The following is a 27,755-nucleotide window of genomic DNA, read 5'->3' on the forward strand; positions in this document are numbered from 1 at the left end:
TTGCAGGATAAATGGGCTTCACCTGAGTCCAGGGGAGAGTAGTATCTGCTTTTAATGATGTCTGTTTAACTGTTTAGCTAATGAGAAATAATAACATATGTTATGCCTTGTTTATAACACATGCAAGTCAAATTTCAATGATTAATAATAATGAACAGGCTTAATTACAGTGTATAAAAGTATTAGCTAAAATGTCTGGCCTTTTTTTTATAATTTTGTGTTTGTAGTCAGTCAGTCCAGCAAGGCTTATTAGGCCCAATTCATTAAGCATGTACATCAGTAGTGTGTTTCAGTACCATTCTTTTCTGAATGGAGTATAATAATAATAATAATAATAATAATAATAATAATAATAATAATAATAATAATAATAAAAGAACATCTGGTGACTGTAATTGCTGTTACTCATTTGGAGGAAAACAAGAAAAGCAGGAAGGTGTTTATCCTGTAACATGGAAATTACACATGCAAATTAGCCAATGCAAATTAACTCTAAGGCCTGTAGTTAAAGAATGCCTTGACAAAACAACATGATAAAATTAGTAAAAATATGGTTTGGTTTGTGTTTGCGTTTGAATCACATATTCAAAAATTAATTAGAAGAAAAATGTATTTCATATCAGTCAAGCAGTGGTCAGGAGGGTCACTAGAGATTAATGTCAGTAAATCTATATTTAAACAAAGAAACATAATTTATTAAGCTTTTTTAACAGTTCACATCCTGCATACCACTGTTTAATGCAAGAAAGAAAGAAAGAACTATAACATTGGTAATTTTTTAAAATGTATTATTATTAAATGATGAACATAAGAAGAAAGTCTTGAAAGTTAGTATATTGTATTGGTAATCAGCTGGTTATATTAAAAGGTATTACCAAAAAAGAAAAAACATTGTTGTACATTTTGATGACCAAAGTTAATAGTATATATTATCACCGACGAGGAGTCATATTGAACATTATTTTTCCACATGAAAATGTTTTTTGAACTGTTTTAGAACTATTGTAGTTTGCTAAATCTAACACTGCACACGGTAAGCTCTATGTATGTTTCTTTTGTGTATTGATGTCCTGTTATTGTTGTACACACAAACTTTAAAAATGTCCATGTACCGATAAACCATAGTGTGGAGTTTATGATAAAAGTGCCATGAAAGAGAATGCAAATGTTACATATAATTGTTCTTTAAACTCTAGTATATATATTTTTTACTTACAGCAATACATTTGAGTTGTTTGTTTTTAACCCCCTCTCCAGTAGGAAGACTAAAATGCAGTAGCCAGAGGTAAAGTAAAGGCAACGTAGACTTGCAGACATGCAAACTGACACGACTATAGCACTGGTACCTGTTAGAAACCTATCCATTTTCTGTTGGTAAGCTGCTTTGGAACCTTTTGTTGATGCGATTCTTCTCTGGGGTCTTGACTGCCAGAACATGAAGATGGATTTGCTGTCTAATGTACAGCAAATGAACAAGCGTCAGGTAGATCATTCCCACACCACAATCATAAAGATTCTGCACTTTATTATAGTACCGTAGTTGATTATTATTATTATTATTATTATTATTATTATTATTATTATTATTATTATTATTATTATTATTATTATTACTACTATTATTATTATAAATTGTGAACAATAATTTTCCTAGCCTATAAAGTTTTATGATACACAGTCAATAAAAATTACTAAAACTGCTAACCTATTTTTTAAATTATTTTTATTGTAAATGGTGAATGATAATTTTCCAGCCTATACAGTTTTATGATACATAGTCAATAAAATCGATTAAAATGGCTAACCTCGATTTTAAAAACAAACTTTGCTACTAGTAGAACACAACAAAACACCATCAACTGCAAAACAAGCCTGGCCTACAGATTTAAAGTTTTATCCTCAGAATAGACAGCAAGAAATCAGTGAATACGCAGAATAACGTACAATAAAGCAATAAGTGATGTACATGTCATTTAGTAAGAAATTACTTCAGCGACACACCCTCCATGGGATCTTAGGCAGACTGATTGACACGCGCGCTCAGAAAGCAGAGGCTCTTGAGTGACGAGGAAAACATCAACAACAAAATAATAGAATTTAAAATTAATTGTTAAAAAATGTACTATTTTTTCCCAATGTTATTTTCAACTCTTCTTTTTCAATTTTTAAAATTCAATACTGATAGTTCTACAATTTATGTCTGTTATGTCACCACGTATTATAACAAATAATATACATTAAAACTGTACATAATTATATGGAGGGTGTCTGGTGACATTGATTAATCACTTGAGCTTTGGTGTACATTATTCCTTATATTTAGTAGCAGTAGTCATAGTAGTATTGCTATTTTAATTCATATTAACTAATTCATATACTGTAGCGATATAGGTTAATGCAAGCAAGCGCATCACACTGGGCGAGGCAATCCACACACAGGCGGAGGGCGAGCACCGATACCGCTGTACAATAGAGACGGCTCCATTGCAAGGAGCGTATATGGGGCTCATGTCCCTGTGTGTGATTACGTCACTTACCAGCCCTGCTGCTGCCTCTGTAAAAAAGAGCCAGCTCCTTTGCAAGGAGTGTATATCAGGCTCATGTCCCTGTGTGTGATTATGTGAACTATCAGCCCTGCAGCTGCCTTCCCCCGTGCACGCTACACTCTCCCCTGCCAGCCTCAAGTCCCCAACAGACTTGCTCACCAGGCTACAGTCCGACAAGTGCGTGCCGCGGTACCTGTATCCCACTTCTGACACCAATGTAGCAATATAGGTTAATGCAGGCAGGCGCATCACACAGGGCGAGGCAATCCACACACAGGCGTGAACCCGAGAGCTGGCTACTGCTGTATAATAATAATAATAATAATAATAATAATAATAATAATAATAATAATAATAATAATAATAATAATAATAATAATAATATATTAAACATATCAGTATGTTAAAGGGTTAACATATAAAAAAATCTCTTTAGATGATTCTGAAACACATACAGCTTTTAAAGCAGACTTTCCTGAAACGTTAAGTCAAAAGTATTGGATTTTTGGTTTATGACATAATTATTAAAAAGTACTTTACTACAAAAAATCTCAACAAACACAATTTTGAATAAAAGTCTGTACATTACAATACTTTACAGCAAATGTCTGTGTGCAGTAATACAGTATAAATATTTCTAATTGCATGCATTTTTCCACATTCAACATTGCAGCCAGGAGAGAAATAACCATTTCCACCACTGCCCTCTAGTGGTTACATTACGATTTTAAAAAAAATTAACACTAAATATAATGTACACTTCTGCAGCCTGTCTGATTCCAGAATATGACCCATTACAACATTTCAAACAATTCCTTAAACGTTTCCTTTTGCATATATTATATACATTGATATACCTGCTTGGAAAGCACTGTAGCCTATTGTGTAAACCTATATTTTTGACAGTTGAGGCCATAAGATTAATCCTCATGGGGGAAAAATATAGTGTACTATACAAAAATAAAATAATAAAAAAACAGCTGCAGTCAAACCAGCTGCTTCTCTCCTTGAAGTGACTCTCATGCTAAAGAGGCATGCCCATGCTGCCAGTACCTGTATGAATGTATTAATGTAACAAGCTGTCTGCAGTGCTTTTCTTATACTGTAAATATTTTACAGGAAACATCTACTCTTATAATACTAACTACAAAATATTAAACAGTTGTAAACTTAGAAATTCTCAAATAAACTTTGTCAATTAAATTATTTAAAATTCTCGTTGCATTTAAGTCTCTTTAGTACTTCAAATATATCATTATATAAATCTATAATTCTAGTAAACACACCTGGTAACCATGGTGAGAAACTACTAAATAAATGGTCCCAAGTCCTACTCTTTGCTGGTCACTGGCATAAAACTTGTTGCGTCAGTTGGCAACAACAGTTTTGTATGCAGTTAAATCAACAACACCAGAATACTGAAATGGGTATTTGTGTGTCTTAAGGTTAAAAGTTAAAAGTTATCACCATGTCTTTTTCCACAGATGTACTTCCAATTTATAAACAGCATGTCTGTCGTTTTCACTGCCTTGATGATTTGGAAGGCCCTTATTGTTGTCACGGGATCTTCGTTTCCGGTTGTTAGTGTTCTAAGGTATGCCACAGTTTTGTCTACTTCAGAGTTACACACATATTTAACTGACTTACAATGTACCTGGATGGTAAAATGTAAAAATATGCGAAATGTAAAGTTGTCTTTTGTGCTGGATTCAAAATAATGATATTCTTTTACTCTTATGCATCCATCCTGTACTTCTCAGTGGAGAGGGTATTTACCAGCAGTGCAAACAGACACAGCTACCTCAATACTGTCAGTATGGTATGGCAGCACCATGGGCAGCCAGGCCAGCGCTGACCTGATATGAAAAGTCTGCTGTCTTTTTTTTTTTTTAATTGCACTGTGATTGCTGCCTCTAATTCGTTCTGGGAAGTTGGTTGATGGAAATCTGTAGCAAAGTCAGCTCTTCAAATTGATGCTTAAAAACATCAGTAATTTGTGGAGTCTGTAACAGAAAAGCACCTGCCAAGTGAGTGCCTGCTAGCTGCTAGATCAACTGTCTTACCCTTCTGTAAGTCTGAAACTGACAGTGGAAGAGGGTCAGGCTGCTTTTATATAATGATAAATATCACAGATGCCATTTGCCTAAAATAATCATCATTCATGCAAGGAATCTTCCACCCTCTATACCTTTGGAGTCTGTATCCATTTCAGGAGAAACAATAGGATTAAAGCACCACATCAGGCCCCCATGAATGTGTTTACCTATGAATTTTAATGTACCTAACTTTTAGGCTAAGTGATCATATATATTAGATTTATATTCAACCAACAACCTTACAAAGCCATCTTTAATGTAATTCTGGCTTATTTACTTTAATACCCACAACATGAATTTGTATTACAAAATGAATTCCAAGAGTTCCTGTTTTTTTTTTTTGTAGTGGAAGTATGGCGCCAACATTTTACAGAGGAGACCTGCTGTTAATCACAAACTATCCAGACGAACCAATCAGAGCTGGAGACATGCCTGAAGAGTACATTAATTAATCTTTCAAAATCCTAATGCAAGTAGTTTTGTTGTAGTTTTGTATTATTCCCGCTAAGTGCAGAACTATGTCATGGTGAATTTTTTGATATGCAACAGATTCAACTTTGCTGGTTGTTTACACAAATACATGGTAATTGCAGTATAGTATTTCTGTATACATTTGTGTTTTAACCAAAAAACAGTAGCATTTTGATACAATTATGGAACAAACATACCAATACCCCAGAAGACTGATTTACAGTACGTATGGCATCATGATCAGGGCATAGTGAATATCACAACTCGTACTGCACCCTCCAAGAATCAATTAAGCAATCAGTGGCATACATACAGTAGTTTTTAAATCCATTCAAAAAAAAATCTGTTTGCAACACTTTTTGGGAAGTGTTTAATGTTATTTCAAATTGTTAAATATAATGCATTGAGAAATGCATATTTAATGGCAAATCATTGGCAAATAAGGCTAAAGCTTCTTCGCTTTTTGTTCTAGTAAAAATGGAGAAGTCAAGTTCCTCACAAAAGGAGACAATAACAGTGTGGATGACCGTGGATTGTACAATGAGGCCCATCTCTAGGTTACCAGGAAAGATGTACTGGGAAAGGTGAAAGGGTAGGAAATGTCTTATTTTCATTCTGTTTTATTTGATTGCTATTTCTCTAAACCTCGGTTTCTGCACTTTCTGTCTCAACTTTAAAAAAAGACACTGGACATCTAGGTTTTCAGTCAAGTCCTGAACCTCAGTCATCCCACCTCCTCATAAGGTCTTATGTATTTTAGCAGCATTACTGTAGCATGTGTTGTATTTTGTTATCAATTTTTAGGTGTTTCTTACATGTACCATATTATATATGACAGCTGTCCAACCTTACCAAAAAATAGCACAAGAAATGTAGTTTACTAAAAAGCTGACTAAATCGCATCAACCCCACTCACACATGGCTTCAGCTGCATGTTTAAAACATAACAGCAGTTTGACTGCACTTATATGGCACTTTGAAGACTGCACATTACTCTGGCAGTCTTTTGAACCTGTAAAATGGGATACTTCAAAAGAGCCAAATAATGGAGGTCAATGAGCAATAGATCTGTTGGACAGCCTTGTTCTGTAGGGTTCAGAATATGTTTTTTCCAAATGAAATCACTGGTGTGATTAGAAAAAATAAAATAAACACAAACTAGTACTGTTATTTAGAATAAGAAAAAAAGTATGATCTCATTTAGAAATGTAGTGGCTGTTTTGTGATGATCCTGACTTTAGCTTTAAATCATTAAATGCCAATTCTCTGTCCCAGGGGTATTACACTGCTGTTTTTATGTTAATAGCATCAGTGGATGGAATGAAAACACCACAGTGTGTTGTTTGCAATTTCAGACAATAAAGTGTGACCAGACACATTTTAACATATGACAGATGACAGTTATACAGTATGTGTTTGCCTGAGAGTAAACTAGATTTCATTTTCTTTTTTTTTTTTTTTTTCCTTTTTTAAATTTAGTCATCGCCAATTTTTTACCCCGGTTTTCTCCCCAATTTAGCGTGCCCAATCATTATTTGTATCCTCGGCCCACCGCTCGCAACCCCCCCGCCGACTCGGGAAACGGCGGCTGGAGCACGCGTCCTCCGAAACGTGCTCCTGCCAAGCCGTCATTTTTCGCACTGCGGATCCACAGCAATGCTACCAGACCTATAGTGCCGGAGGACAACACAGAACTGGCAGCTCCACTGCAGAACGGCCACAGGGGTCGCTGATGCGCGGTGAGCCGTGGATTCCCCTGCCGACCTAAGCCCTCCCTACCCGGGCAGCGCTCAGCCAATTGTGCGCCACCCCCTAGGAACTCCCAATCACGATTGGCTGTGACATAGCCTGGATTCGAACCTGCGATCTCCAGGCTATAGGGCACATCCTGCGCTCCGCGTGGAGCGCCTTTACTGGATGCGCCACTCGGGAGCCCCAGATTTCATTTTCTTAACAGGGTTTTGCCTTATGTAGGGATGGTGACCATTGTGGTGGAGAGCTACCTCCTGATTAAGGTAAGGGTACAGAAACCTCAATGGATCTTAGAGGTACAAGAGACACATTAAAACACAACAGACTAAATATACAAAGAACATGAAGGCAGTTTTGGTGTTTGAAACAAAACACATATAACATCTAATGTTTCTTTTAGTTTTAACATAAACATGAGTCACTCTGGCAAACAATAACATTATTTTGATTACCATAAAAAACATTACAATCACATTGTCACTCTTTATTACAAAATACTGTAATGAGCTAAATCTTCGATGCAAATATAAAAAGTCCTATAGAACAAGGTACAAATAAACCCTTTAGTGCCATGAATTTGTATCCCCAGCATAACCTCATGATGAGGATTGTGATTTGTGGATTTCAGTGTCAGCGACATAGTAGTTGTCTTTCTGGGTGACTCAAATGACTTGCACTCCCTGTGGCAAGGATAACTTGATCATGAGGTATCCTGTTGAGCCAGTGCACACTGCAGTCTTTAGCAGCAATCTCTGGGGGTGAACTGGCAACAGAATGATGTTTTAGGAGTCTTACACTGCCATTACATGACACTTTACTTTCTTGTGCCTCACTCCCACCCAGGGTCAGGGTCATTTCTAATATAAAACAAGGTTAAAATGGAAAAAAAAATTATATTTTTATGAATGGCTATATTTATTTTTAATATATGCTATTGCTTTGAGAATTCAATTTTTTTAAAATATCACTGCATACCCAACTACCACTGAGTGTTAAATAGTTATGGATGATATAGTGTATATACAGTAGATGAAGCATTGTTTGACCGGATTGTTGACTACATAAATGACCCCACCATGATTGCTGCTTTGCTTGCTAAGTTTAGTTACATTCTGTAACATACATCTGATTAAACAATAGCCAAAAAAAGTAAATCATTTTATTTGATTGATATTTCTCTTTATGAGACATAAAAATGTGATTCTCATTACTTGTCTGACTCTTAAAATCCCATCATGTAATATGTGAACCTCTTTACTTCTGCTAGTCATCTAGTTTCTATAAGCAACAATGAGCTCAATGTCAGAAGAAGACTTCTAATTGAGTCACTGCTGTCTGCATCATTAGTTATCAAAACTTATTTTTTTAAAAAGTACTTTCTTCAACAGCTTTCTTTATTGGGAATCATGGCTGTCATCACAATACTGACCAGGGAATAGTGAAAGAAGAATTCTATATTGCATTGTTTGTTACTAATCTAAATAAAAAAAAATGTTTATAAAAATATACTGTGTTATTTTTCTATTATCAATTACACATCATAACAGTCAATATAGGGGAAAGCACAACCAAGGTATACATTTTAACCTGCTGCTTTCACACCTAGAACGATTTCCAAGGTCACCCCCACTAAAGTAGTATAAAAGTATACCAGGTTCACACAAGGGACACAGCAGCCCCTTTCTTGCATTCTTCTCAATCCAAAGTAAACAAAATATAGATGTAATGTGCCTTGTGCCCAGCAGGTGGCTAGGGGGATATCCCAAGAGGGAAATATCTAGCAAGTTCTTGTGTTCTGATGTTCACAATCCGGCACTAAAGACAGTTTTGTCTGTAGTCATTTCTAACTCTAGGTCGGAAACATACAGTTGGAAATGAGGTTGGAGTAGAAGGCATACTGTACAGTACACTGTATGTCTGTTCATTGGGTCATTGGTCTGGGATTCTGGAGTTTAAAGGAGTTTAACATGCATCAGTATGATGAAAATGTTGATAACCATGAGGTATATAAACAACGTGTACAAAGTAGCATATATTATGAAATGGCAATGCAAAGTTTCTTGAAAAGTGATTAATTCCCAAGACAGTTTGAAAGATCTATGACTGCAGATTGTGTTTCTCTCAACACCTTAAGCTAAAGAATATGCACACCCAATTTGATTAAAATTAGATAAGCGATTCTCAAGGTACATGAAAAAATGTAAGTGTGAGATACATACAGACGGATGTGCAGACAGAGACACCTGCATAAAAAACCCAAAATATGATACCCCTAACAACATGCAAACCAATGTGAATTGCCAGAGATTTCATCCCCTGCGGGGGTAATAAAGCACTGCCTGATTGTGTGGGGTTAGTTGCTTGAAGAGCACTTCAGTGCCCTCAGGTTGTCACAATGTATTCTGACATGTTAACTCTTATAAATGTTTAAAAGAATGCAAGTGCACTGTACATGATTTTACTATAACTCAAAGGGCAACTGTGGATTTCAGCTTTGCTGAATATAGATTTTTAAAAGATGAGGTGTGTTATTGACTGCAGACACCTTTTTAAAAATAAAATTGATCTTTATTCCTGAATATTTCATAAAAGGTCATCCCGCATAAAAGATTAATTCTCAAACTGAACGCAGTAGGGATTCAAGGAAATGCATGCACATGGATTAGGGAGTGGTTAACAGGTAGAAAACAGAAAGTACTGATTAGAGGAGAAACCTCAAAATGGAGTGAGGTAACCAGTGGAGTACCACAGGGATCAGTATTAGGTTCTCTGCTATTCCTAATCTACATTAATGATTTAGATTCTGGTATAGTAAGCAAACTTGTTAAATTTGCAGACAACACAAAAATAGGAGGAGTGGCAATGATCTAGACAGCATTCAGAATTGGGCAGACACATGGCAAATGAAATTTAATAGAGAAAAGTGTAAAGTATTGCATGCGGGCAATAAAAATCTGCATTATAAATATCATATGGGAGATAGTGAAATTGAAGAAGGGAACTATGAAAAAGACCTAGGAGTTTATGTTGACTCAGAAATGTCTTCATCTAGACAATGTGGGGAAGCTATAAAAAAGGCTAACAAGATGCTCGGATATATTGTGAGAAGTGTTGAATTTAAATCAAGGGAAGTAATGTTAAAACTCTACAATGCATTAGTAAGACCTCACCTAGAATATTGTGTTCAGTTCTGGTCACCTTGTTACAAAAAGGATATTGCTGCTCTAGAAAGAGTGCAAAGAAGAGCAACCAGAATTATCCCAGGTTTAAAAGGCATGTCATATGCAGACAGGCTAAAAGAATTGAATCTATTCAGTCTTGAACAAAGAAGACTATGCGGCAATCTGATTCAAACATTCAAAATCCTAAAAGGTATAGACAATGTCAACCTGGGGGACTTCTTTGACTTGAAAAAAGAAAAAAGGACCAGGGGTCATAAATGAAGTTTAGATAAAGGGGCATTCAGAACAGAAAATAGGAGGCACTTTTTTACACAGAGAATTGTGAGGGTCTGGAACCAACTCCCCAGTAATGTTGTTGAAGCTGACACCATGGGATCCTTCAAGAAGCTGCTTGATGAGATTCTGGGATCAATAAGCTACTAACAACCAAACGAGCAAGATGGGCTGAATGGCCTCCTCTCGTTTGTAAACTTTCTTATGTTCTTATGTTCTTATAGCAAAGTGCGCCACAGCTTGCATCCATTCTGTGGGCGATTGTTGTTCAAGGGATTTGAATGTTTGTTCTTGTTCTTCGCTTTCATTTTATCACCAAAAGAGGCCGAAAATATTTCATACGTGTACTTGTAAATCCACAATAAATCATTTAAAATGTATTTCTTTGAATATATTTTGTGTTCTATAATGAGAAACTGTTACTTTTAGATTATATGAAGGTCTGCAGACAAAAAAAAAAAACAACAATTCAACATTTTTTTATTTTCTGTTTTATAATTTGTATATAAAACTACTGTACTAAAATGTATAATATTTGGCCAATTCAATGTAATCAATTCCCACTTTGTTTCTGAGCTAAGACACCCACCACCCACCATAATACAACCTTCACATCTGATCTTCAGCCACGTTATAAACAGAGCCCTTATAACCACATGGTGTAGTCATGGTATAATACTGTTCAGCCATGATACCCCAGGTTATTTTGACATTGGGGGTAAGTGTTCCCTAAACCTCTTACAGACAAGTAGGCTTCTTCTGTTATGTTGTGCTTTTGAAAAACGGCTTAATTCCCAGGAGGCTCTTTAGAGAGATACATTGACAGTTCAACATTCAACATTCAGCATTCAACCTTATCATGACAAAGGTTAACATGCAATATGGCTTCTGGCCGCTGTGTACTAAATTGCTAGTAATTACCCTTTCTCCCTCATTTACTTGCTTTCTCTAGTGTGTGATTATATAGTGATTGTTAGTATTACTAATAATATTGGCAATTCCTCAAATTTAACAAACTATAGAACAGTTGCTAGTATTCTTTCTTTTTCCAATTGAGTTGCATGGAAGCAATTTTCTCCCAAATTATAATAATCATAAAAAGAACGCGCTGGAACCAAACATGTTTATTTCTGGAGGTCAATTGTCTTTGAAAAGCTGTGTGTTATTCTTGGAATTTGTAATATTTTGGGACCTATTCACAAGACTTTAAAGAATGTTTCAAGGAATGTTTTGCGAAGGACTGTTTGATCAATTAAATCAAGTTTGCAGTTTAAAAATCCCTTTTCAGCTGTTTTAGAGAGGGGTAATTAGCTGATTCAAAGCACTGTTTAACCTAAGATGAAGATAACATTCCTTCAAGTTTTGTGAACAGGGCCTAGGAACAAAACACCAAAAGCTTCTAGCAAGAATAATAGTAAAAGTACTTCTTGCTGTTTTCTTCAATGTCTTGGGGGGGACTAAATAACAAATATGTGTGTACTCATTATCTAAACAATTTCAGTCACATAATTATGATAAACTTTACTGTTCTCATGACTCGTTTTTCATGGCACAGTTTTTATTTTCTCTTCTGACATTGTTTGGTATTTTTTTAAATTATGTAAATTAAAAATATACATAGATGTTTTAAGGATAAATGTCCACATTAATATTACACAACGGGAAACAAACAACTAGCGAGTGAAAGGCCCTCCTGACATTTTACCAGTTTTTATACAACACTGTTAGATGAATGATTTCCATAACCTTGTTATACAAAGTGCTCCAGATCTGCTGTTGTTTACTTCAATTGAATTGACATTGAATTAAATCACTTAGTTGTTTGTTTACAATAATGAAATTAAAATAAAAGAATAATGCTTTGCAAATATGCTATTTTGTTAAAGACTACAGTGCATTACATATTTGTCTGGTAAGTGTTTTATACATGTTTATGTTGTTAATGTACTTTGTTCCTATAGAAATGTTCATTTAATTCAAATGCAGTGTCAATTTAATTTGTTCAAAAACTAACCTTAAGGCATGAATTCCTATGAAAAGTAATTAAGAACTGCCTGAATGAAGTCCGATACATGTAAGTGTAAGTATTAAACTTACATTTTCATCTGCTTAATCAACAAAGCAGAGTTTACCAGTGTCAGCTTATGGCAGACAAAAAGGTTCCCATTCGTTGATTTTTCCCCATCCAAGTTCCTCATGCAAGAGGTTAATCTTTGTGACCTTTTTTTACTATTAATTTTGAGTACTCAATTATTTTACCCCTGATATTCTGGCCCAATTTAGAGTGTCCACTTACATACCCTCAGCAACTCCTCACCACAGCTCAGGAGAACTGAAGATACTACCTCAAAGCTAATTGCCTCTTTACAGTTTGGAATACTGGCCTTTGGAGAACAAAGGGCAGCCCTGCAGGTGTCCTCTTAAACTCACCAAGCACCTGACCAGTAGGGTCTGCTGTAGCATGATGAGGAGAAATGGTTTTGCCTCCCAAACCTGCGGTAGCGCCAGAGGCTATTCTACACTCACTGGACTCAAAGACTGATAACTTTGTATAGCCAGGATGCAAAATTACATTATTGCTTAGTCACTAATGAAATAATACACCAAAGTTTTAAATACTTTCTGCAGTAAACAAACATGAATATATTGGACTTCATATCTGGATTTTTAGGTATTGCTATCCTAAGAACTTTGCCTATAGTATAGGATTAGTTCTTTAATATTGTATAATACTTATGGAAGTAATTTATATCTGCAAAATCCACCTATAATGCTTCCAGTGTCTTTTCCAATTTAACAATGACCCCTGCCTACCCCTGTTGAATCACTAGCTGGGTTTAAGATTGATGGAGTGTGTGATTGTGAGAAATAACATTGGTGGTTTCAGATCACTACTGCTCTTATATTATTAATGTTGTCCAAAATATCTCTATGAGCCCTTTAATAATATGAGTTCCCTGGGGACAGCATGCCTCCAGTCACTAAAATCCTTTAAATAAGAACAACAATAGAAGGTTATTGATAAAGTTTGACAGGAAGTAGTTCTGACAGACAGTACGTATAGACAGAAAAGCTTTCAGAAAGCAAAGAAAAGGGGCTGGAGTTACCACCTATAATTTTGATAATTTTTTTTGGCCAGATACAGCTACATTGAACATTTTATTAAATCTATGTCATACATTATAAAGTATTGCATTTCCCTGTAGAATTGTTTCTTTGAATACCTTCTCTTAACGGTAGCCATACTAAGATCCCAATGCAAATATGCTTTTAAATCACACTGTATGCTGAAAATATGTTATACGTATATGGTTCTGTCCTTAATATTTGTAAGGGCAATTTATGTTACAGGAAAATATGTTGCAATATATTTATGTAACATTTTAGGTATCTCCTGAGGTAGTACACTGTCCACCTTCAGCTCACTCAGCCCAATGAGAAATCGAGGACAAGGGACTTTCAAGAAAATAGTTATTCAAATGAGAGGTAAATATTATCCCTTTAAAAAAGCACCCAAAAAAGTTTATTCCTCGTCCCGACCTTGCTTACAGAAGTTTAGTTGTCAAATGTGGTGTGCTTACGTTAAGCCTACATGTTTCAATAAATTTGCTGTTTTAACACAATATATCGCCAAGACTATTTGGGATATAGCCTGTATAAACACCTTTCAACTTCATATATATTTTATATTGCTGCTATTTGGAATGTGGCTTTGGGATAATCATAGTCCAATAAGCGCCCTTTGCCAGTGGTCATGTGACTGGATTTTCATCTTTAGAAATGTAATATACAGCTGTAATTTATAGTTGGAAAGGCCAGCAGCAATGCTTCTCTCTGAAGGAAAGTACCATAAATCCAAATGTTAGCAAAGAGTTACCCATCAAGAAAAAATTTGGGGGCTGTCAGTGATACATTGAGATGAGGTCTACCACAGATCACTTAATCAATATATAACAATTGAATTCACTTTGTTGACAGTTTGACTAAATTAATGTAAGTTTAATTGGTAAATTACAGTAATTACTTCCCTTCCTGAATGCATGTACAGATTTTGCACTTGTTGTTCAACTGCCAGAATTCAAGATACCATAGCCCACGAAAGATGACTGTTTACACATGAAGATATGAGAATTTTGTAATATCAGACATATAATATTGAAATACTGATTATCCATTTTGAAACACATTATTGGCCTAATGACTGACTTTGTTAATTAGATTGTGATTGGTGAACACAATTCCATTATTATTTTAGATTTTCTTGTTCTTAAATAATTGTAGGCAAATTGTTACTTAACTGCCCTGCATCCTATGCAGCATGAAATTAGAACACAACCATAATAACCCCAAGAGATAAGCACCCAGACACAAAACGGATATTTCTTATATTTTACTGCCTTAAATAAACATTTGGCACCTCTGTGATCACTGACATACTCTCCCTTGTCAGCAAACGTCAATGTGTTGTAGCTTTTAATAAAATAAACTATTTATAAATTGTTGTGTCTGATATATTCCAAACATTAAAGATGTATTTTATCACACACGTTGTAAGTGTTGCAATTACCAGCAACGTTATTTTAGATTAAGTATTTTATTACGATAGATTGATATTGTACATTCTGAGCATTGTGCACTGTGGGAACTTGCATGTGGCAACTATAACCCTTGTGTGGGTTATTTTATAGCGTGATATGTGAAACCCGTAGGAAAAAAAAAAACGATACAGAAGTGTACAATGAATAACCTCCCCATAGTGTTGTCAGTCAGTAAGATTATTAATTACATGATCTAAAACACAATATAAGTGTGGTGGTTTAATAACTGAGAGATTTCCTCGATATAAAAAGCATTAGTAAATATATGGTCCGTGCAAACATTCCCAAAAGTGTTTGCTGACGTGTTTCAAATATTGTACTAAGATTATTAACTCAAATACCCTGCTGCTGTTAATAAACGTAGCAATACAAAGAGCTGTTAACACCTTTAATAATAGCCCAGTGCTTCACTAAACATTGCCATGTTGATGTGAACATGTTGACAGCTCTCAATAACATTTTACAAAAGCACAATGAGCTATACCAATGAAAAATGGCACATCATTGTTTTTTTTTTATTTGTTTTATTTTGTGTCATCGCCAAATTCTAAGGCAGCGAAGCGATGTTCCCAAGAGGTGAGCACCAAATGTATTGGCACAGCTGTTAACACACTAACCCCCCCCCCCCCCCCCCCCCCCAATGTCTTGACACAGTGCCAATTCCGTCACGATTTCTTATAAATTCAGATCATTGTAAGGGAGGTCCAGCGCATACCTTCAGGAGCAACATTAAGCACAAGGCTCATATTACACCTGATACTCAGCAACAATGGGTGCCGAATTTACCGTTTGTAAATATCGTTCTGTGCTTTCTTTGATAGTTTTAGGGGTAGTTATCTGTAGGACCCACTTCGGATCTGCCGTCCCAGTGCAAAACGAAGAACCTCTTACTAAAATGTACCCCAGAGGCAGCCACTGGGCTGTAGGTAAGTTTGAAGTTACACATTGTATTCTTTTTGGGCGGGGGGTAAGGATAGGTGTGTGTCATTTTAAAACGGGGATTTATTCAGTATGTAAAATGAGTTTGGCAATAAAAGTGACAATAATGTTGAACATATGTCTTGATGCTTACAAAAATAATACAATAATAATTATAAAAGCTATAGGAATTATTATTATTATTATTATTATTATTAATAATGATAATAATAATAATAATAATAATAATAATAATAATAATAATAATAATAATGTTAGACTGCTTACATTTGATTAATTGCCAGATTGCCAGATGTCTTAAAACAAAACTTAAATCTGAAGTTACCCATAAGATTTTTTTTTTAGCACAAATCCGAACATTCTATTTAGCACCACTAAAACGTTATCGGCACGGTGCAATATAACAATATAAAACTGTACCACATTTTGTAGCATGTCGCGTCGTTCTTCAATATTGTCACTGTGAACTTGGTTAAAACTGAAGTTCAAACTAGTTCTGTTGTGTCTTGTGGTACAAAACGGAGATATTTTTCAGTACTGCCTCAATGTGGTAAAACTGCAACAATCTTTACAAATTGTTCAGAACTATGGGCAACATATAAACTGCTCAAGATTACAAAAGATGCCTTTTTACAGTACGATACGTGCGTTTAATACGTGATATTCGTATTTAAAGCCGTTGAATCGCCAGTTGTATGGTATTAGCTTGTAAGTAATCTATTTATATTTTTGTGAAGTCTTGTGAAGGTCTTGTGAAGTACACTTACCTGCATATTACAGATGTTCACCACGGGCGATCAAGGTGTAGCGCTTCCTGCCACCCATTCGAGGAAATGAGTAAATGGCATCACATTGCAGACAGAAATTACAGAGCACAAACTGCATTCACTGTGTAGGTGTGGCAATAACGATATACCAGAGTGTCTATTTCATATATGGAAATATATTCATGCATGGACTCTGTTTATTAGTATGTATGCACTGTTTATTACTATTTATTTGAATACAATAATTAAAACAAAAGAAATCCACTAAAATTAAGAAACACATAAACAAACAACAATTAAATAAATAAATAAATAAATAGATGCATGGGTTTTGGATCATATCATTCGCATTGAGGTCCCCATTTTTTTGGTCATTGTGACAATTCAAACACCAAAGCAGGTTAAGAACTGTTAAGAATGGATTTTTTTGTTTTTTATTGGTGAAATACTTTTTTTTGCATGGCAGATTCCCCCAATCAGATTAATTTTAAGAAACATGATTTATTTGAGTTCTCCTGGATTTCATTGTACTGTTGTGATATTAAAACAACATTAAAATGTATTGCAGTTAAACTCCATACCTGACAAAACATGTTTCAAAAGAAGTCGATTTTCTTATAGACCACATCCATCATTGTTACCCACTAGTCACAGTAAATCAATGCCTAAAAGTAGATTAAAGTTAATAGGGTGATAATAGGTTTAGAATTATGTCAAATTATCTTCTTTTACTTCTGTTTATTTCCTTTCATTTATTAAAACACTTCTATAGTTATTATTGTGTATTTATTTAACATTATCCTTTGGCATCTACACTACCTGTCAAAAGTTTTAGAACACCTCCATTTTTCCAGTTTTTATTGAAATTTACGCATTTTAATGTCTCAATGTACTCTGAAATTAAAGCATAGAACAAATAAACAATTGGAGATAAAAAAAGAAATCATGGAATCGTTTTGTTTAACAAAATTTAATCTAAATTTTTGACTTATCAAAGTAGCCACCTTTTGCAGATATAACAGCTGAACACACTTGTGGCATTCTTTCTACAATGGAAATCAAATATTGTTTGGAAAGTTCTTCCCAACACTGTTGCAGAAGTTCACACAAATGTGTTGCACTTGTAGGTTGCTTTGCTTTCACCCTTCTGTCCAGTTCATCCCAAACCAGCTCGATGGGGTTTAAGTCTGGAGACTGTGCTGGTCATTCCATGATTTGAAGCCTACCGTCTTGTTCTTTTCTTCTAAGGTAGTTCTGACATAGCCTGGAGGTATGTTTTGGGTCATTATCTTGCTGTAGGATGAACCCCTGACTAACTAGGCGTATACCAGAGGGTATTGCATGGCGCTGCGAAATGCTGTGGTAGCAGTTTTGGTTCAGGGTGCCACTCACTCTGTGCAAGTCGCCGAATCTGGATCCAGCAAAAGAGCCCCAGACCATCACGCTTCCTCCTCCATGTTTGACAGTTGGTGTCACACACCGAGGAACCATCCTTTCGCCTACTCGACGGCGTACAAAAACCCTGCGTGATGAACCGAAGATTTCAAATTTTGATTCATCGGTCCATAAGACCTTCTTCCAGTCTTCAGTAGTCCAATGGCAGTGCTTCATGGCCTAGGCAAGCCTCTTTTTCTTATTTTGCCATCTTAGCAATGGCTTTCTTACTGCCACTCGACCTGTCAAACCTGCAGCTCGAAGTATTCTCTTCACAGTTGAAACTGAGACTTGCTTACTTCGACCAGTGTTAAGCTGTGCTTGAAGCTGTTGTCCTGTGAGCCGCCTATCACGCAAGCTGTTGACTCTCAGAAACTTGTCTTCAGATTCTGTTGTGTCTTTGGGTCTGCCAGAGTTTCCTCCAGTTTCCAAGTGCCTTTTGATGGTGTAGGAAACTGTACTCACTGACACCTTGGCTTTCTTTGCAAATTCTCTAAAGGAAAGACCTACACTTTTAAGGGTTATAATGGTCTGTCTGTCTTCCTTTGTTAATTGCCTTTTTCTCACCATTATGAGAGCAATATACTACTTCCTGCAGTACAATACTGTCCAAATAATGCTTAAGAGGGTGTAGTAACACAGTCTGTTCCAACACTGCTTTTATACAGACAGAGGGTTTGTAAGTAATCAACAAAAGTTGGGACACCTGTAGGAATTGTTAGCATCAACTTTCAAGGCTTAATTTACTTCCATTGCTGCAGAACAGCTGTAAGTTGTTAACCCATTACTTGTTCCCTGAAAAAGGCCTTTTTGTATAACTCTGAAATGTACATTATTTTTCAGTTTTTGGTAACCTAAACTTTTTTTTTTAAACCTCTGGCAGTTTACCGCTTACCTTTGTACCATTTCAGGTTATTCACTGGACTTGAACTGCTTAAATTTCAATAAAAACTGGAAAAATGGGGGTGTTCTAAAACTTTTGACCGGTAGTGTATCTGGTTTAAAATTGCTGTGTGTGTTCATTCAATCCCCTTTCTTGCTGATGTTGTTTATTATAGTATTAATAAGTATTGACAGCCAAATGTGCAATCCAGATCCATTAAGATTATTGGATAATCATATTATTGGAACAGCTTATTGTCTGACCTAAGTAATACATTTTTTCTGTTTTTAAATGAGCCACCCTATTCACATTTTGTAGTAAATGTTCAGTTATATTAAACATCTTTTTTGTTCAAGGCTCAAATGAATTCTTCATATTAGGAGTTCACTGCTGTACTCCAAAACACAAATAAAAAATACAGAAGTCACCCCTGTGACGAGGTACACAGATCCTTACATCCCACGAATCGCTTGCTTTCTAACCACAGTGAAGGACAAGGTAGAGTCCAGCCCTCTCCAAGGTGCTGATCTCTCGGGCACTGTTCAGCACAGAAAGAGAGTTGATTAAATCCTCGAACAAGGACACAAAGAGAAGAATCACAAATGATTTGACTTTGCAGCTACCCGCACAAAAGTCTCTGTGTGTGATTGCTTTCCATAGCAGGGTTCATTTGCCTGATGGCTTTATACCCATTAGTGTATGGCCACACAGAATAAAAGATGGATTTGTATTGTTTCAACCATTATTGAAAAATGATATAAACAACCTAATTGATAGATAAGAAAGAGGAATATGGCTTTCTATAACATTTCTAGATTTCTGTTGCATGACACACCTCCTGTATGTTAATGACCTGTGTCTTACACTTCATATTAATGGGAAGTTTAAATGTTGTCTGTTAATGAAAACTCACTCACTAAAGTGGCCTACTGTTCTAATATTATTATTAGTATTATTTTTTTATTTAGCAGACACCTTTATCCAAGGCGACTTACAGAGACTCCGGTGTGTGAACTATGCATCAGCTGCAGAGTCACTTACAATTACGTCTCACCCGAAAGACGGAGCACAAGGAGGTTAAGTGACTTGCTCAGGGTCACACAATGAGTCAGTGACTGAGGAGGGATTTGAACCGGGGACCTTCGGGTTACAAGCCCTTTTCTTTAACCACTGGACCACACAGGCTCCTTATACTTGTATTGATGTCTCACAATGATGTTAGTCTGACCATGTATGCTTATATTTATCTAATTATGGTATCTAACACTGGTACTTAGATAAATATAACCCACGAATGGGATTTCTTTGGACTTGATCACAGAGGTCTTTATCTGTTTATTTCAAATCATTTAAAAAGGAAAAGCCTCTTGAGATACGATACTCATTTTAAACAATAGCTACTCAATTAGCACAACAATGTTAGCATTTGTTGTAAAAATCTAAAATCTAAAATTGCACATTTCAATAAATGAGCTGATAGTGTGTTTGTGAATTTTAGTCAAGAATAGAATTACACTATGTAACACAATTTTTGTTCCTGGGTAGTAAGTGTTATTACCTAATTGCTTATGCCTCAAAAGTATAGAAAATGGCTAATATTCCCCACAAACTTTGCTTTTGTGACCAGACAGTGATATTTTGAAATTTACCTATTTCCAATGAGAAAACGGGCGAATTTGTGTCTTTTCGTTCACAAGTCAGAAAAAAACAACATATGAATCCAAATTAACATGTATTTATACTAAAGTAATACAAAAATGACTACAAAAGATTTAGAAGTGAGTAGTTTTTCGAGATTTACGATTATACTGTAAATCACTTTCACGAATCAGCCCCCAAATGTAGTCTCCCATCATGTTCTCGTTATACTGTCCTTGGTAGCGGCGTTCAAAGTCCAGTATATCCTGGTGGAAGCGCTCGTCTTGCTCCTCCAAGTACGCTCACATGTTCTCCTTGAATTTATCAAGATGATCATCAAGGATATGGACTTTGAGGGACATCCTACAGCCCATTGTGCCGTAGTTCTTCACCAGAGTCTCAACCAGCTCCACATAGTTTTCGGCCTTGTGATTGCCCAGGAAGCCCCGAACCACTGCGACAAAGCTGTTCCAAGCCGCTTTCTCCTTACTAGTGAGCTTCTTGGGGAATTCATTGCACTCCAGGATCTTCTTTATCTGTGGTCCGACGAAGACACCGGCTTTGACCTTTGCCTCAGACAGCTTAGGGGAGAAGTCTTGAAGGTACTTGAAGGCTGCCGACTCCTTATCTAGAGCTCTGACAAATTGTTTCATAAGGCCCAATTTGATGTGCAGTGGTGGCATCAGCACCTTCCGGGGGTCCACCAGTGGCTCCCACTTGACGTTGTTCCTCCCCACAGAGAACTCGGTCCGCTGTGGCCAGTCCCGCCTGTGGTAGTGCGCCTTGGTGTCCCTGCTGTCCCAAAGGCAAAGACAGCAGGGAAACTTGGTAAAACCGCCTTGGAGTCCCATCAGGAATGCCACCATTTTAAAGTCTCCTATGACCTTGATGCCATCTCAGAAAAATGCAGATATGTATCCACTTAGGCAGCTGGAACTAAACTGAACTGGTGGGCTTAAGGCCCCTGTATCTATACTACTATTTAAACTACTATTTAAACTACAAGTTTACTCAGCACTGAATCTATCTGGAATGTTCTGGAAAATAGGTAAATTTCAAAATATCACTGTCCTGGTCACAAAAGCAAAGTTTGTGGGGAATAATAGCCATTTTCTATACTTTTGAGGCATAAGCAATTAGGAAATAACACTTACTACCCAGGAACCAAAAAAAAAATCTGTTACACTGTGTTATCGTCTTTCAGGACAGTGGATTATCATCCTCTTTCTTCACGAGGACTAATACCTAAATAATACATGATCATCACATGTTGAAAACATGACTGTGAATCAGTGAATGGCAATCACATGGTTTCAACGCATGAATTAAAGGAAATGAAGGGAACGGAAAGGAAAGGTCTGTTAAGTGGAATTAAATTAATTTCATTACAATTTCACAAGTCACCGGACCTAATGTAATAGCAATGTTGTGCAATGCACTGCTGGATTCTGGCCACTGCAGCTGAGCTAACGTTACAAGCTCTCTAACTGCACCTTCAAACAAAAACGGTCTCTTTTGTGCAGTGGTTAAGCCATTAGCTTTGGGTGTGCATGGTCAGTAAGATAAGGCTGGATTTAGATCTGGCTGACTGCTGGCATATTAGCTGCTGTTCTGTATTCTTTAAGCTGCAATACATTTTAAGATGTGTAATATGTGCTTTCTCTTCTGTATGTGGAACATGTATCTAAAATGTATAATTATAATAATTCCCCAAATGCTTTTCAACAGATTCGCCTTGGAAGCCCCCAAAATGATTCCTGACTAACTGTTGGCAGTTAAGACTGTTTGATATTTAAACACGTTTTAGCTTAAGTGATCAGCTGAAATACATAAAACCAAACTTTGCAAGCCAGAAAATGACTTAAACACTCCATCTAGTATCTCAGGGTTGTTTCAACCGTCAAACTAGAAAGGGCAGGAAATGTTAAGGGACATAATTGGAAAAGGAGATGAATATATAATAGTGTCAATCATTTTGAATGGAGTTGCTTCAACTGAAAAGGAAAAAAAATAGACTGATTAGGATATACACATCAGGTTTATGGCTTGTTTACAATTATGATACAGGAATCAGGAAATGTATGCAAATTTGACTATATCACTAAAGATGAGGCTGTCAATGCGTAAACTACATTATGCAAAAAAAATAATAAAATACAGTCGATTGTTGACAGATATCTGACGAGAAATATGGTGCAAAATGATCTTGCCAGAAGTGCTTCATCAATAAAAGCAGCCCTGTCTTTGCAAACTAATTACTGGAGTTAGAACTAATCTTTGTCCTAAACTTGAAGCATCTGAAACGGTTCCCTGAGTGTTGGGTTTATTTATGATTTCAATTTACACTTTCAAAGTCTTCATAAAGCCTTTATGGGACAATCAACAACAATTGAATGAACAATTGCAAGACTGATAGTATCCCATTTAAAACTGCAGTTTAACTTGAATTAAACAATCCGTACCATGGTAAGATAAACCATAAGTAGATTTTTTAGATCATTTTACAGCACTAGAGAATCACCCAGGATTGCATCAACACTCTTTCTGTGATTACCATGAGATACCTCAGATAAATAAGGGGCTGATGGTCTAATCCAGAAACACTCAACACTTCTATATCCAACTACGACTTTGATTTGAAATACTTTTTATCTTGCATATCATGATTTATTTACCATAACTGCAATGTGTTTTAATCCAACATTATTCTTCTAGGTCATTTGATGGGGAAGAAGAGCATTGGCTTGCCTTTTGGTTATGAGGGTGATGACAAGATGTTCTATGCATCTGCACCAGAAGAAGTCAAACAGCTTGAAGGATACTTGCAGTGGTCTGAATTTGTCAAAAACTTGATAAGGTTATTGGATGTGAACGACAGTCGGAATGCCCAGCTTTTAAGACAAGAGATTCTGTTCAATAGAAAGAAACAGTGGGAGGCAGCAGACACCACCACCAAAAACAACAACTTAAAGGAGGTGGGTGCAGAATTTAAAGTCTGACTACACTGATGTTCTGTTTATATACTGAATCAAATAGTTTTCTGTATAGCTGATACATATGCTACATTTTAAGAAGACTCTCTTTGAGGTACGCTAATACATGTTTTAAATCCACTGACTGGTAAGCCAGAGAGAAAAAGGGAAACAAATAGTGAAAACACTACAATAAAAACACATTGCTTAAATCAGATATATTACCCAAAATGGTTCACCTGTGTGGTGTGCAGGGTGAGTCATAGAGAGGTGAGCACAGGTTCGTGCCCCGGGTTTGCAAAGTTGCAGATCTTGGCTGGGGATTCCACAGGGATTGTTGCCTTGGCTCAGGCACTCCCACGGTTTAGTGAGCAAAGTCTGTAGGGACTGTTACCTCACTAACCTTTCTCCTCCATCTGCTGTCGAGGTCCTTGGTTTAAAGAGGATGCCCACTAATCTTAATTTCTTGTTAGCTGCTGTGGGGAGTTGCTTTGGTGAGAGAACATAACTAGACATTCTAAATTTAGGAGAAAAACAAGGGGAAAATGATTAAGGTCACTCTAAAAGATGTCACCATATTATCTCCTTAGCTCAGTGATATGAGTGGTAAGATGTGTAGTCCGGTAGAGGTGACAGGCCCATTGCAATTGGGGTCCCATTTCCCCAGTTAGCAATTCAGTAGTTCGGGCTCAACAGCAATCACAAAATGTTTTAGTACAAATATTTATTGTGGAGAATGAGGAGTATGCGATTTTACAGAGAAGTATGTTGTATATGCAGGTTAATTTGGCATCAAACCTAACTTGGTTTGAGGGCTCGCTGCCTGGACGACTGGACAGGGCTGAGGCCCCCATTGATAAAACATAGAAATTGTTTTTAAGAAAGGTGGAGATGGGGAGGTGGTGGGTTACAATGAAATCGAAAAGCAACTGAGAGGTAAGTGAAGAGGGTATTTATAGTGCTAACAATCTTAATTAGCTAATGTGAAAATTGAATGATTCAATTTGGTGACGCAGAGATTGGTGTCTGACCCTCCCCCCGAACTTTAGTTATAAATTTCATTAAGTAGATTTATAATTGTCATTAGCAAATATTTGTTATATCCTTTTCTTCACAACAATGTGTCAATGTGGGACAACTATAACAATAAATGTAAAGTTTGTCCTAGTCTAATTCATAGACCGTTTTATTATTTAAGCACTAATCATGTAAAAACTGAATTATCATCCCTCACTCTGAGAAATCTGATTTTCAATTCATATAGACTGGAAACTTCCATGCTTTAAATTAAGTTTATAACTAAAGGTCGGAGGAGGGTCAGACACCAATCTTCGCGTCACCAAACTGAATCATTCAATTTACACATTAACTAATTAAGATTGTTAGCACTATAAATACCCTATTCAAAATTTCGATTTCATCATACTTACACGCACGACGGAGAACGTTCTCGATTATTCGATTATTGTTTCATCGGATGATGATCTGTTTGCCGATCTCTTCAACCAATTCAACCAGCTCCTCCCATGCCTGATTTATCAGCTCCAAGACAACTTCGATTGGCGGTGTTTACTACTCCAACCTTCTCTGCTCAGATGTCTGCTTCACAACAACTGTCTTGCTCTCCTGCCCGCTGCAGCTCCCGTAACAACAGCCCTTTCAATTATGCAGCACGTAAGGAGAATTTGTTTAATATTTCTCCACTCCACAGTATCCTTCCCGTCACAGGCGTTATGACGACAGCACAGACCATCGCTTTCCATCTCACCCCACACCCACTGAACCAACTCCACAAAATTCTGCGTCTACATCCGGAAGACACAGAAGGCGGGACCTTCATAGCACCAATCAATCGAAGGCTCATTCGGTAGTTTCTGAACATTTGGATCCAGAGGCTGTTTCACAGTCAGGAGCTGCTGCTCCCGCGATCCATCCCGGGGTTTCAGTGCCTGCCATTGTTGTCCAACAAGCCCCCCCCTGTACCTCCAACTGTATCCTTTCAGGTTACACTTAAAACCTCCGACCCCCGCTTATTCAAAACACTCACCATTTCCGAGTTCATTTTAGCTTTCAGCAATTTCAGGGACATAATTTGCAAGTTCTACCCTGACCGCTGGCGTGAGCTGGATGATTATTTGTCCATAATTGTAGATCTGTCAGTTAGATTCGGAGGTTCCCATTTTTTTGTGGTTCCACTGCTCACCCCACCATTTCCTGCTCCCTTACCGACCCTTCACCCCGTACCCTCGTCCCTCCCTCGCAATTCTCCTCATTCTTTCATCCCCTTAAGATCAAAAGACGGCCAGGGCCGCAATATTACATTCTCCGGAGGCCGCCAGATTTGTAACAGTTTCAATGAAGGAATCTGCTCCTACTCTGTCTGTAACTTCCTTCACATATGCAGTCATTGCGAGGAAGCCCATTCCCAAATAGTTTGTTCCCTCCAATCGTAACCTTTCAGGTTTATTTCCCAAACTTGGGTTTTGTTTTCCTCTCCTTGTCAAAGGTTGGCTAAACCTTCAAGTGGGCTATATCCAGTACTACTCGCGGCATTGAGACCTGCATGTCGGCCAGGCACCGAGTCCTCAAACCAAATGAATGAGTATATAGAAAATACTTCTGTATATTTTTGCATACTCCGCATTTTTCTCAATAAAATATTTGTACTAAAACATGTTGTGATTGGTGTGTGTCTCGAACTACTGAACTAGGTAATTAAGGGTGTGACTTTTATAAATGCTTCAGCTTAAGTTCTAGCAAGAATGCTAAGAAAGGTTGCTAGCTGCTGGCTTTCCTCCTGTATTGATTGAGAAAAGGGCAGTACTTTAATTGAATTAACTTCAATTTAACAAGCAAATCCCTGTATACGTTTTGGGGGTCTTTTTGCTAAATTATTAGGGTTAAAAAAACAACACACTATTTTCCTGTTCCGTAGCATTATTGAATAAGACTTGAAACATGCCGCTGTGTAACAAAAATATATCTAAGAATTTAACGTGTTAATATTTAATATGATGGTCTTGAAATGAGTTTATTCAGTGGTCAAAAAACAAAACAATAAAGCAGAACATGTTGAAACAGCCAAGAAGACTGTATGGTAGAATCTACTGACTAGCTATAATCTTTTCTACCTTCTTATAATGTCCTTCTTTTTATTCTTTTTTTTAAGATGACAGACTACCTGCTGCAGATTCTGAATATGAAAGACAATAACCCAAGTTGAATTGAAGATATATCTACTTATATACACTACCTTTGAGAGACTTGGCTGTTCTACAGGCATTCTACTGTAACTAGTACCAAACAAAACTGCTTTTGTGTTGAACAATGCATTCTTGTATTTCTGCCTTTAACTTGACTCAATTTAACAACATTTTATTCTTTGGGTTTGTGTGGTTTATTTATTTATTTATTTATTTATTTACTTGTATATAAACTTTTTGAACGGGGTCTTAATATCTCAATATTATTATAGTTTTCTTGAGTAAAATTATAGTATTTTTTAATGCTAACCCCAATGTTTATCACCGTTTGTTGAATCTACATTACATTATTATATTGTCAAATACACAAATATATTAGATGAAAATGTTTTATTTGAAGGCATACATTTGAAATGTGTACCTGTGTTTGTCCCTTATTTACATTACAAATGTAGAACCATTATCATTAAGGGCTCATTTAAACTGGCGGGGTGTGTGTAGCTTTGCATGTTTCAGATTGATCTAGAAGGTTCTTTCCGAATTTAAAGATCATGTAGCTTGTTAGATTTGAATTGTATTCAAATTAAACTTTTTGCAATCATACTGGTTCAGGGTTCTGGGTTCTGTGGTTCTAATGCTGATTTTTTCTTCTTCTCAATATCAGCCTTTATGTGGCTTGGCGCTTGTTTATATAGCTGCTTTAAATCAAGGCAACCCCAGTGTGCATCATATGTAATATAATGTTTTTCTGTTTCTGTGGCCTGTACTGTGAAATGTCACTGAGAACCACACCAAAAAAGTAATTGTTAATTGTATTATCTTCAACAGTCTGCAGTAGCTGTAGATATCCACAAGATGGCATACTAACCAGTCACCTTCTGATTACACTGCTGAGAGTTATGTTTGTCCATAACACTGATATTTGTCCATAAACTATCCTTTACACCCAGAGACACAGAGGGCAGTTTTGAATCCAAGTGAGCACTTCCTGTTCAACCTTA

The 27,755-nt window shown here is 36.5% G+C and overlaps 1 protein-coding gene and 1 pseudogene across 1 annotated transcript; both read left to right on the forward strand.

The window, feature by feature from the left end:
- Positions 1-1,435: 1,435 nt before the first annotated feature.
- LOC131702919 (signal peptidase complex catalytic subunit SEC11C-like) lies at positions 1,436-12,744 on the forward strand (annotated as a pseudogene).
- A 2,890-nt stretch (positions 12,745-15,634) lies between these two features.
- Positions 15,635-27,482, forward strand: LOC117420594 (gastrin-releasing peptide-like). The gene is made up of 3 exons (XM_034034080.2): positions 15,635-15,844; positions 23,295-23,554; positions 26,721-27,482. The coding sequence occupies exons 1-3, from the start codon at positions 15,688-15,690 to the stop codon at positions 26,772-26,774; spliced, it is 471 nt and encodes a 156-aa protein (XP_033889971.1). The 5' UTR covers positions 15,635-15,687; the 3' UTR covers positions 26,775-27,482.
- The last annotated feature ends 273 nt before the right edge of the window (positions 27,483-27,755 follow it).

Source organism: Acipenser ruthenus, chromosome 1 (assembly GCF_902713425.1).
Source record: "Acipenser ruthenus chromosome 1, fAciRut3.2 maternal haplotype, whole genome shotgun sequence".
NCBI lineage: Eukaryota > Metazoa > Chordata > Actinopteri > Acipenseriformes > Acipenseridae > Acipenser > Acipenser ruthenus.

What these genes read in the sequence shown, in the direction of transcription:
- LOC117420594 (XM_034034080.2), top strand. Translation starts at nt 15,688, where the DNA reads ATGGGTGCCGAATTTACCGTTTGTAAATATCGTTCTGTGCTTTCTTTG. An exon ending in AGGCAGCCACTGGGCTGTAG is followed by an intron (nt 15,845 to 23,294) that starts GTAAGTTTGAAG and finishes TTATTCTTCTAG; the next exon opens with GTCATTTGATGGGGAAGAAG. An exon ending in AAAACAACAACTTAAAGGAG is followed by an intron (nt 23,555 to 26,720) that starts GTGGGTGCAGAA and finishes CTTTTTTTTAAG; the next exon opens with ATGACAGACTACCTGCTGCA.